Below are 12,332 nucleotides of genomic sequence, written 5' to 3'. Positions count from 1 at the left end.
GTACAAGTAACTACGCTTACGACAATGCAAACGAAATTGTATCTCTTTAAGCTCAGGCTGTAGAGGAAGCCAGAATTGCTGAATATCAACATTAAATTGAGATGTTGAAAATACAAGTAGAAGATGAGAGAAATACAGAGGAAGAGAGACCTCAAACTAAAAAGGAGGGGGAAAGAAAATTTTATGCAGGGCCTGAAAGCAGAATTTGAAACCATGATAAAGATTAGACAGCAACATCTGCACAAATTAGGGTCACAAAAGAGTAAGGAAGTTGAATTAGAGTTCTAAAGGAAAACGAAAAAAAACAGAAGATGACAAAATAGTAGGGTAAGATTGCTATTGAAGCTCTGTATACAGAATTGGAAATGATGGTTTAAAAAAAGGCATACGTACATGTGAGACAATTGCACTTGGAAAAAAAAGACAATAAATCAGATAAACGAATCTAAATTACACATAAAAAGAGTTAAATTTTAGTTGCAAATATGCTGCTAACTCCAAGCCTCTCTATGTATTAAATGTTCTTCTCTCCCACATTTCACTCTATTGCCTTCAACTTACAAAACTTATTTTGGTAACATTGTTCGATTATCCACGATGCCTATGGAGGATTCCAAATATTCATCACTCACCACACAATAGTCCAATGCTGGTTGCCTGATTTCTATATTAAAAGAAAAAATTCAACTAACCACCATTTGGAGAAGAAACTTAGTACGTTGGATCAACCAATCAGTCTGCCAAATGTCATGTCTTTCATAGCAATGTCTCTACAAAATGAACGTTAAACTCATTGTTTTACTGCTATCAAAGATTATTAACCATACTAGCATAGGGAACTAAACACAGCACAAATCCAACTGTAACATGACAAGCATATTACTGACAACAGGCCACAACAGTAGGAAATCAATACCAAAAAATGCTTAACTCTATCGCCATCATTAAATGACGTGGCTATGAAAGACTTTACTATTAATCCTGCCAAAATCAAAATTCATGCTATGGCACCATGAACAAGAATCACAACGATAATATTTGACTGCAGAAGGCAATAAAGAAGTAATATCCAACTTAACGGACCATTTTAATAACATCAAAGCCACATGCTTATCATTCCATACTACATCACACTATTGATGGGCCAAAAAGTGTTTACTGTAAACATGTAAGAACTACTAAGGGGTCGATAGTGTCATAGCTACACAATCTTGAATTTATTTAAAACCTTGGTGGCAAGGGTACAAATTTCTGGAGCAAAATAACGTTAAAGCATTTCATTATTTATGCTTAATTTAGGAACCAAGCCACAAAAGAACAAAAAACAAGTAGATCTAGCTTCTCACAAACAATACGTGACTTGATCTTATCATGCATGAGAAAGCATGTCGTTAGTTATAATATGAGAGTAAGAAATATTAGTTGTTATAGCACATAAAACCTAGAAACCACAGAGAACAGAATTTTTGTTTATTTTAAATGATTATTTCCACCACCAATGATTACTTTTGAAGAGAGATGATACACGAAACCTGAATGCTCCCTTGAAGAATATCTCAATCGTACGATAAATAGATTCCCTCTTCTACAAATCAAAAAAACCTCAAGGATTGGAGTTGCCCTGTATATGTAAAGAAACCCTCTTAAGCTTGACTTCAGATGCAGAGGCCAATGTATTTTTTTCATCTCTTAGGCTTTAGTCCAGAAAGCAATCTAAAATGTTAATAAATTTCTCACTACAGGAATCAATAGTTCACTATTGTATTTAGTCAAAATAAAAATTATTCATTTTCCTGTATGGTCACAAGGATTCACTGCTTATGTCCCATCAATCCAGTCAAACGTCCAAACACCTACACCAAAAGCCAAGTTCACATTACAGAATACTCCCAGCTTCCAAAATTACAAAATAAAAGTCGTAAAAATTATCCCAGTAAGGCTCTAATGGTACACCAATTTTTACATACATCAAAAAGTGAGCTACCATAAAATGCCAAAGGCAATAAATTACTCTGTAACTCCATGAACAATAATTAAAATATCATTGACTTCACAGAGCCTTCAAATGTGACAGACCCAAGCCTTTAATAGTTGGAACCATAATAGAAAGATCCAGAAAAAAGACAAGGAAAACTTATGAGGTTCATTCAATTAAGCAGGCAGCTTCAACTTTCTCCACTAATGAGTAAAAAAGGACACAGCTTATGACTATTAGTAGGATTATCTAGAAAGCATTCCATCTATGACTTCTGCAAAAAGTTGTGGCCACAGCCTTACAAGCTGTTGATAATACGATAATAGTCTCTTCCCTACTAGGGCTACTTAGTTTCTTCTGTTGATCATTTAAATTCTGGGACTTAAATATTTAAGACTTTTTTGTCTTATTTTTTTGATTCTTATGTCATCCAGAGGGCATCAAGGCAAGAAAAAAAAAAACTCCCATTTTTCTGGAAAATAAAATGTAAACAGGGTTGGAACATACCATCCCTATCTCCCCATCGTTGAAACATTCCAGATGTACAAAACAAGCCATGCTATGAAATCAGGTGGTCAATGGGGTGAAGATTGGTATAAATAAAAATTTAAGAGATAAATCATGATACAATTATTTCTTCTTCTGCCAGTTATTTTCTCTATGTGGGCAATCACAATTTACTTTAATAAATTTAAATCTGAAAGTTAATTTAGGCCTATTTTAATATAAATGCAAGTTTCGAAGATAAATTACATGACATTGTTCACAGCGTAATTTCTTTTTAATAATCCTTCACATTTGTGCATTAAGGGATAGGTCTTTTTGGTTTAAGTATTTGAACTCTTGTTGTTCAGTGTTAAATAATCCAGTTTAAATCTTGTTCAATCTACGATAAAATTTGCAGTTTTTTCATTTTATGGTAAGTCCTAATTTTTTTTATATTTGAAATTTTGAGGCCTTCAAAGATTGAAACCTTGCTTTTAAGTCTCTAATAAAACCTCTAAAAGGAATAAATTATTACTAGTTTCTATTTAACACTCGAAAATCTTTCTTTAAGCAATTTAAATCCAATCCAATAGAACAAATTAAATTCAGATTCTCTGTAGCTTTTAGGCAGCCCATAAAAAGTTTTCCTAAAATGAGAGGGTTTCAAATCCCTTAGTATCTGGAAATTTCTATTGGGTTGACAACAGAGATTAGAAAATCGCCACAAACTCGCCAAAATCAGCGAGTCCAAGCCCGAGACATGCTCGCCGAGTCTCTGGAGCTCGGACTCGGGCTCGGCCGAGTTTGGTGAGCAAACTCGCCAGACTCGCCAAGTTGGCGAGTTTGGCATAAACTCGCCAGACTCGCCGAGTTGGCGAGTTTGGCATAAACTCGCCAAACTCGGTGAGTCCAGTGCCTGAAACTCGGTTACTGGCTGGGTTAAGTAAAATGACCAAAAAAAAACATTTTAAAAAGTTTTTTTTAAATGAATGGTCTCGTCTTTGTTCACTACAACCTCCGCCTGAGAATGAGAAAAATTGGGGTTACAACATGTCAGCCAATAGAAAAATAACACCCAACGCCTTTATTAAATAATAAGTTTTTTTGGCCTCGCGGAGCACTGCCCCTCAACCCTGCCCTATATCGCGATAGGGAGTGCGCAAGGGGTGCTGCCCCTTGACCCCACCTTGGGGACGCTACCCCCAAACCCCCATTGAAAAATATGGGGGGAAACTACATCGATAGAAGTAGGGAAAATTTAACCTCCAACTCTAACACTGATAGGATCGACCAGGTAGATATAGAGGCTAAGACTGTAGCCATGGCAGAGGAGGAGCGAAGAGCACGAGCACAGACAGGAGATTCAGAGGCAGATAGTGACACGGATGTTTCTGATGTTGGTGAGCATGGCATTGTGTCAGGAGGAGCGGCTATGGCTGTCAAATCATCCAGGACCTACCTTAGACACCTTTGCAGGGGATCGGGGCCGGAGGGTGCAAGCTCCTCTGAGCCATAGGCTTGTAGTTGTATTTACCTTTGGTATTTGTATGAAACATTTGATGATGATCATATGATGACATGGATTTTTTATTCCGTAAGTTTTGTAATATTGTATACATTTGACAATATTTATATATCTATGTTTGTTATTTCCTTCAGCTACAATTTGCGTTTATGCTTATGTGATTGATGTATACTTGTGTATGTAATAAAATGAGCCGAGTTTGATGATGTTATTGTGTCTTTAAGGTGTATTCAATAAAGGGTGCTTGAAACAAGTTTTAAATCTTTAAAAATCTCTAAATTTCTTGAGTTTTTCACTTTCCCGAGTCCAGCCGAGTCTGACTCCGGGTCCAGCCGAGTCTGAAGCCGAGTCTGACTCCGAGTCCCGAGTCCGAGTCCATTTGGCCTTGCCGAGTCCGAGCCGAGTCCGAGTCCCGTTTCTTTGGTTGACAATAACTTTTGTCAGAAATGAGGGTGTGGGGCTTGAATTGCTTAAAATAGCAATTGACAAATATATTGGCGCATAGTGTTAAAATTTTGTACTAAATTCCCTGGTCATGTAGGCACCTAACATTGCTGCCCCCTGAGGCCTTTGCATAAAGCAAAGTGAAAATGTCTAGACTTATTGCTTCCCTTGTACTCCACAAGGTCTTCGCTTGCCTCTAGAAATCTAAACGAGGAAGAAGAAATTCCAAATTATAATGCAGACTCATAATGATCCACATTCTTTCAAAACGATTAATATTGGTGGGTACAATAGGAATAACTTTTTTCCGAATAGTACCACCAGAAAGACAATGGCTAATTCTTAGTGCTACTTCAACATTCCTTTTAATTTGAGAGGGTGTCCCTCCCAATTGCCACACATGGATGAAGCTTGATCCAATTACCATGAAAGATCTCTCTGTATTGCCATACAATGGTTGATGCAATTACCATTGAATGTACCTCCCTATTGCCACACAATGCTTGATAGTTAATACCATAGAAGGAAATATTATTCTCGGGAATTTCTTGGCATCCAAAAAGATAAAGATATTCTCAATTGCTCGGGATATTATAGACAAAAACCAGGCAAATTTCAGGAAACCAAACATGCAGAAAAAATCATTAAAAAAATAAAAATAACTCATGTTTTTTACATTTAAGCCATCCTCATCACATAAAGAGAGAAAGCGAAATTAAACAAGAGTTAAGGATGTACATTATGAATTTTGAACTATGGCTTTAATTTTAAGATTGGTGACTACAGATAATTGTAATATAAATCTCTTTATCAATTTTAATAAATAACTCTGCCAGGCTCACAATGAACTCTTAATGCAATAAAATGCAACTAAGGTAAACACAACTTGTTAACCCTACCATTATCCTTAACTAAAAATTTGAAGAGAATAATCTATAAACAAGATGGTAAATACAGTTGACAAGAGTCTCCCTAACTTCATCATATACCTCTTAAGTTTACAACAGTGGCAACAATCATGTCTGACATTTCAGAACAGCAACGTCCTGCCTTAACAACATTTCATATTAATCTTTGATCACCAATACTTCCTATAATGTTGGCAGCAATATAGATGCCCATATTAATTAATCACACTACTAATATGGATGCTACTGAACACCATACTAATCAAGAATGTCCAGGTCGCAATAATGACAAAATGCTACTAATCAATGATCATAAGAAGATTACTAATCACAAAAGGATAGTTCTGTCAAAAGGAAATAATGATAACAACAATCTCATTGATACAACATTATTAACAGCTGATATGTGACAACAAAAATTCCCAAACAATTAGCTCAACAATACAACTATTTTACAAATGAAATAATAACAGCAGTGCCCACTGATAAGTAGAAATGACAGCACTAACATCTGTGATGCAATAATAATGACAAGTCAAAGAATAGAATAATCATTTGACAGTTTTGTCTAGTAAAAACTACATTCACGAACCATAAATAATGACAGTAGTGTTTGCTCAGTGATAATCACTAGTCATAATAATGTCAATCATGTTACTCATTCACAAAGTTTTCAAACTTGATTATATCAAATGTCTCCACAACCGTAGATAACTACATCCATTTTTTAAATAATCATTGTCCCATTTATGGAAGTTCTAGAGTAGAATGAAAAAAAAAATTGCTGTTCTGATGCTTATATAGATAAAATATTAAATTTCTGTATATCACCGATAATTTTTAAATTTTGCAATATATTGGTGAAAATTTTAAACAAAGTTACAGTCAAAGATACTGTAAAAAGTTCACAATATTGTCAAGAAAATATCAGAAACCCTGCCACAAAAAGATTCTATCAGTGTATATCATGATATTTTAAAGATATCTGCTTCTATACTTGATACAATTTCCACTGCAAATCCTGACTTTGAAGGCCCTTCATATGAAAGCCTCAAAATTGATATGCCAAGAGAAGTAGTGCAAGATGTGAGTGTGTACTGGATAAGTAACATAAATAGCATGCAAGAATAGGTTGTATCATAATATCTTATGCATAGACAAAGAGGAGAAATTATGCCTTGACTAACTTCCTTATGGTATCACATTACAACACAATCTTTCCTAAAACTGTGGAAACATCTAACAAAATACAATCAGTACAAACATTTTATGCTTTGTTTGATATGGTTGTGGATGAGCTTGGGCCATAGGCATGACATGTCACACAAATTGTATGGCTACGGGAAGACTTCTTATGGAGAGGTTCTATATAGTGGGCAAGAATAGGTTGTACCATAATATCTTATGCAAAGGAAAAGAGGAGAAATTGTACCTTGATTAATTTCCTTATGGTATCACTCTACAACAGTCTTTCCTAAATTCTGTCAACACATCTGTAATATCCCCTACACGATATTTGACCAAACTTGTAATTTTTCTGACTTTAGCTCAACAAAGGATGATTTTGATTTGTTTGATTGAAAATTGCTTTGAGATGGAGGATTTGCACATGATGTAAATGATAGGCAAATATTCAATACTCCAATTTGATTCACACTGATGTTAATTTTACGCAATTTCAAACAAGGAATGCAAATAATTTATCATAGCATTTCTCAACAACAATTGTCTGATACAAAGAAAATTTATAAATTATCAACATCTTTATCAGAATACTATAATCATTTTTTATACTACCTTAATCCCTTCAAACTCCTTGTTTTGGCTGGCACAACTTCCTCTAATGACTGAAACAGGGACGACAACATCTATCTGCAGAACCTATCAGTGAACTTCCTTGGAGGCCTCCATGCCACCAAGGCAAAGCCTATTCCACTTCCAGAATTCTCCTTACACCTTCAGTTAACAATTTTGCATGCCACCATGCTTCCTACCCTTCTTCTGAAGTTCATAAACTCCTCTTACAGCACCAAACAGACCCCTTTACATAAGCACAGTAACATGAATAAGGATGGCGACCTGTGCATTCAGGCCTAAACTGGGGTTGATTTTTCCCAGCTTCCACTACCCAGATCTCCTTGTCCATATTTGACTTCCCACAATTCCATAACACCAAGCGACTCATTTTCAAGGATTTTCAACCAGCACTTTACACCTCCTCCTTGGGCCCACAACTCCCTCTTTGTTGGGCGTAGCAAATAAAATAGATAGTGACCATCTCCAGGAGTGCTTTGTCGCTTTCCTTAACATTATTTCTTCTTTTCCTTTTTTAGGTATATTCTTAGAGAGGTTAATGTCTTTATGGGCCCATGAAATGTTTCTAAGCCTGTCACTAAGTATATCGAATCCCTTCCACGTCCTACAAGTGCCGCTTCAAATATTATTTCCTTTTGACCCCCTGAAATGGTATTCAGACTCATTGCCAAGCGAAAGGAAAGAGAAGACCTGATAGCTGCAGCAGCCAAGAAATATGTTGTGAATACGGCCTTAGTGGCAAACAAATGAGTCCACGAATTCCTTTATTCACTTAGGGTGATTTTAATGAAAAAGATACTCTGCTATTAGACCCCACGCAACTTGGCTTGCGGGAATATATCAGTTCAATCCAGTTATGACATTAAATCACCCCAAACCCATAAATACCTATATAAATTTATAAAACTTTGTCTTCTATTAGACACCACACAATTTGGCTTGCAGGAATATATCAGTTCAATCCAGTTATGACATTAAATCACCCCAAACTCACAAATACCTATACAAATTTATAAAACTTTGGTTGTAACAAATTTCAAAATAACCTTCGACCTGCTCACTAGGCATGAGATAGTGGAGGAAATATTAATTTATTGCCTGGCATTAAGGAGATATTCATTACCAAATAATCCCTTGTATATTGAACTTTCAACACAAAGGCAATTTTTGTATGAAATTGCACCGGTGGAATCTGAGGGTTTTTGTCCCAAAATTCCAAATCTTCAGCACACTATCAATCTCTGATTGGAACCACATTGCCTTTCAGGTTTCCGTCCGAAAGGAAAACCACTGCAATTTTCGCCTCTCCAATGAGAAATGTAGCCACGAGCACACATCTCCAAAAGAGAAATAAACAATCTTTAGAATGCCCTCCTATCTTCTCATTAGCCTTCCACAAAACTTTCCAGTTAATTTTTTTTAAATCACTTTTAATAAAATAATATTCTTTTTGCACTAAGCAGCCATAAAATAAAATATTATCCTTTAAAACCCATTTAATTTAATAAAAAATATTAGTTGCACTTTATTAATAAAATAAAGTTATTTTGAGCAACTTAATATTAAATTATTCAATTAATTTGATTGCTCAAAAAGGAAAAGAGGAGAAACTATACCTTGATTAATTTCCTTATGGTATCACACTACAACAGTCTTTCCTAAAATCTGTGGACACATCTAACAAAATAAAATCAGTACAAAAAATTTTGCTTTGTTTGAGATGGTTGTGAATGAGCTTGGGCCGTAATATGTGGCACAATTGTATGGCTACACGAAGACTTCTAATGGAGAGGTTCTATATGATGGGCAAGAATAGGTTGTACCATAATATCTTACATATTGGCAACTAGGAGAAACTAAGCTTGATTTATTTCTCATGGTATCACATTATAACAACTATAACACAATCTTTCCTAAGATTGGTTGACATATCTAGCAAAATAAAATCAGTACAAACATTTTTTACTTTGTTTGGGAAGGTTGTGAATGAGCTTGGACCGTAAATTGTATGGCTACAGAAAGACCTTGAATGGAGAAGTTCTATAATAGTGAGCAAAATAGGTTGTACCATAATAAACTATTAAAGTATATTGTAATACTGCTATAATGATCATCTTAGTCATTTAGTTACTGTTTAGAAACTTCCGTTTATGTCTTTTGTCTTTAATTAGTTTTAGAAAGTTTCCTTTCCATCTTTCATGTTTCTATTCTTCGATCACTTCCGTTATAGAAAGACCCTCTTGTAATATTCGATATATAGAGTATTCCTCTCCTTTGTTTAATACAACATCAAATTATCATTTCATGGTATCGGAGCTTAGGTTCTTTTTTGGCAAAAAAAATTGTGGGTTTTCTGATTTTTTTCCACAAAAATCATGGAAGGGTTTTGCTCGACTTTTATCCACAAAAATCAAGTTTCATTTCTGTTTGCTACTCGTTATGGCCGTGAGTAAAGTTTTTCAATAGACTTTTCTCCTCAAAAATCGTGGATGAGTTTTCCAATTTTTCTCCACAAAAAATCATGGAGGGTTTTGCACAATTTTATCTTCAAAAATCATGGTTTCTATGTTCGTTTTTTGCACAATTCTTTCAAACAAAAACTGTGGGTTCTTTCTTTACTAGAGGAATTTCTTAATTTTTCCACAAAAATCATGAAAGGTGGTGTTGTTTTCTAGGTTTTCTAATTTTTTTCCAAAAACAATCATGACAAGTTTTTTGCGCAGGTTTTGAGAAGCTAATCTTGTTGTCTCTAGATAAAGGGAGGAATGACTTTGTTACCCAGCATCATGTTGAAAGAATTGTGGTAGAAGGATTATGCTAAACTTGGTCATATCCAAAAGTTTTGCAAACCCAAGGAGGGTCTCAATAGTAGGCTCATGTCGCAGAGCATTCTAAGGAGAAGGGGGCAGCCTTCTATGTATTCGTGGGCAAATGATCTGCAGATTATGTGGCATCTCCTATAGGGTATTTATAGTAGAATGACCATTAAGGGAGGGTATTAAAGTAATATTGTAATATTGCTATAATGGTCATCTTAGTCATTTAGTTAGTATTTAGAAACTTTCGTTTATGTCTTTCGTCTTTTGTTAGTTTTAGGAAGTTTCCTTTCTATATTTCATGTTTCTGTTCTCAATCGTTTCCTTTATGGAAAGATTCTCTTGTAATATTCTATAGGAGTATTCCTCTCCTTTGTTTTATACAACATCAAAATACCATTTCATATCCTATGCATGGGCAAATAGGAGAAATTATATCTTGATTATATCACACAACACAATCCTTCCTAATTGTTGACACATCTAAAAAAAACAGTACAAACATTTTTTGCTTTGTTTGAAAAGGTTGTGAATGAGCTTGGGCCATAATATGTGGTACAAATTGCACAGTTGTGTAAAGAATTTTAATGGAGAGGCTCTATGCCCTATTTTGGAGCTCATTGTCTTGATTTAATTCTAGAAGATTTGGCAAACTTCATTTGATTAAATTTGTTGTAGAGAATGAAAGATATGTCACCAAAATCTAGCTTTGCAAATCAAACATGGCCTAAACACTCCAAAAATTGTATTTTATGAATCCTCTTTAAGTTATGATAGCTACAAAAAAGATTTTGCAAATTTCAAAGCTATTGTTAGGATGTTGAGAACATTTTATTGCTGAAAATGTTTCCATGTGTTATCTTTAGAAGCCCATGGATAGGGCAAAGCGAACAATAAGATCCAAATTAGTGAAGGATGCATTAAAGTAAACGTCTCTAAGGGAGATCATTGATGTGAGATGGTACTAACATGCACATTGTCACCTCCAATTTGCTGGATAATAATCAAATCCAGCTTTCTTTGATAAAGGAAGATTCAAAAACAATACAAAGTTGATAGAGAGCTTACTCATATGCATTGTGACATTCCACACTAATCGGAGAAACAAAAAAAATTAAAATAGTTATAAGGTAGTTGCAAATATACCATCATAGATGGGAATTTTTTTTCAATTTCAATATGCTCAATTCAAAGACTTTGAATCAAAGAACCAATTTAGTAATTTTCAATCAGATTTAAACTTTTCATTAATTGATATTTCTATCTAATTTAAATGTCATTCAAGTAAACTTCAAATTTATAAGAATACATTCTGCAGACCAAAAAATGTTAGGGTGATGATAATATTTATTTGGCAAGGAAACTAAATTGAGTCAGTGGATTCAAGGAATTCTTGCAAAATAATACAAAACATATACTTTGCCTAAGCCCAAAACAAATGAACGGCTTGGTGTCCATACACCACAACCTCCACTTCACCTTAAAAACAATTGAAGGTTAGAATTTTCAATTTACTAATTTAGTAAGTTATGACAAGTAACTTAGGGAAATTGGGTGTTTGTAGCAATTAGATTGAATTTATTACATACAAACTTATGCTTCCATAATATCAGGGAATGTTAAAGAGAATAAACAAATAGACTCAGGGGAAACTAATCCAAAATTAGAAAATATCTTTTAAAGAGGATTTGATATCTTGGGTGAGGCAATAGAATACAAGGGTGTTGAAGGGTGTGCTCGTTCAACCATAGGCAATGACACAGATCATTGTTGCCCTCCCAACCATAGACGATATACTGCTATCGTCTCCCTCGAGCACTACTTTTCTAGATAATGCAGATTAACTGTATATTTGATCTGCCTATGTATCGACCTGCTTGTCTTCTACACTCTACCCCAATGAGGAGGAAATTAACTTTTATATATATATATATATATAAAGTTACAGTGACTCTTCATGAAGAGTCGGCCTCTTTCAAAATGAGGTGACATTTGGACTGAGTCAGCATAAATATAGTGTCGGCTTCAATAGTTACAGATGATTTCGAAATTAGGAGATAACTCTCACCGCTACTAACATCAACACTCCCTCTTAGCTAGGGAGGTATCTTTCCAAATATCCATGTCATGGAGTCTCTCAACATGACACCCACAATGGCTACACCCATCTATGGAAAAGAGTTTATCACGGAGTCTCTCAACGTGATAACGTCATGGAGTCTCTCAACATGACGTCCACCATGGCTACTCCCATATGTGGAAAGGAACAAGTGCACAAGCGCCCATCACGAAGTCACTCAACGTGATGTCGTCATGGAGTCTGTCAACATGACGCCCACCATGGCTACTCCCAGAGGGTGGAT

At 35.0% G+C, this 12,332-nt stretch overlaps 1 protein-coding gene across 5 annotated transcripts in view; it reads right to left on the bottom strand.

Moving 5' to 3' along the window:
• Positions 1-1,403: 1,403 nt before the first annotated feature.
• Positions 1,404-12,332, bottom strand: part of LOC131061630 (uncharacterized) — a 34,613-nt gene continuing 23,684 nt past the window's right edge. For 4 of the 5 annotated variants that reach the window (XR_009372394.1, XR_009372395.1, XM_057995418.2 and 1 more), the window contains one exon: positions 1,404-1,853. Coding sequence is in view for 2 of the 5 variants with exons in the window: in XM_057995418.2 (XP_057851401.1) it covers positions 1,819-1,853 (35 nt within the window). In the remaining 3 variants the exon portion in view is untranslated. Of the gene's footprint in view, positions 1,854-5,965; positions 6,275-12,332 lie in introns of those variants that run through there. The other variant, XR_009372397.1, reaches the window with a different exon arrangement.

The sequence above is a fragment of the Cryptomeria japonica genome, chromosome 4, assembly GCF_030272615.1.
Source record: "Cryptomeria japonica chromosome 4, Sugi_1.0, whole genome shotgun sequence".
In the NCBI taxonomy this organism is placed as follows: Eukaryota; Viridiplantae; Streptophyta; class Pinopsida; order Cupressales; family Cupressaceae; genus Cryptomeria; species Cryptomeria japonica.
This window is presented reverse-complemented; position numbering and strand designations above follow the sequence as displayed.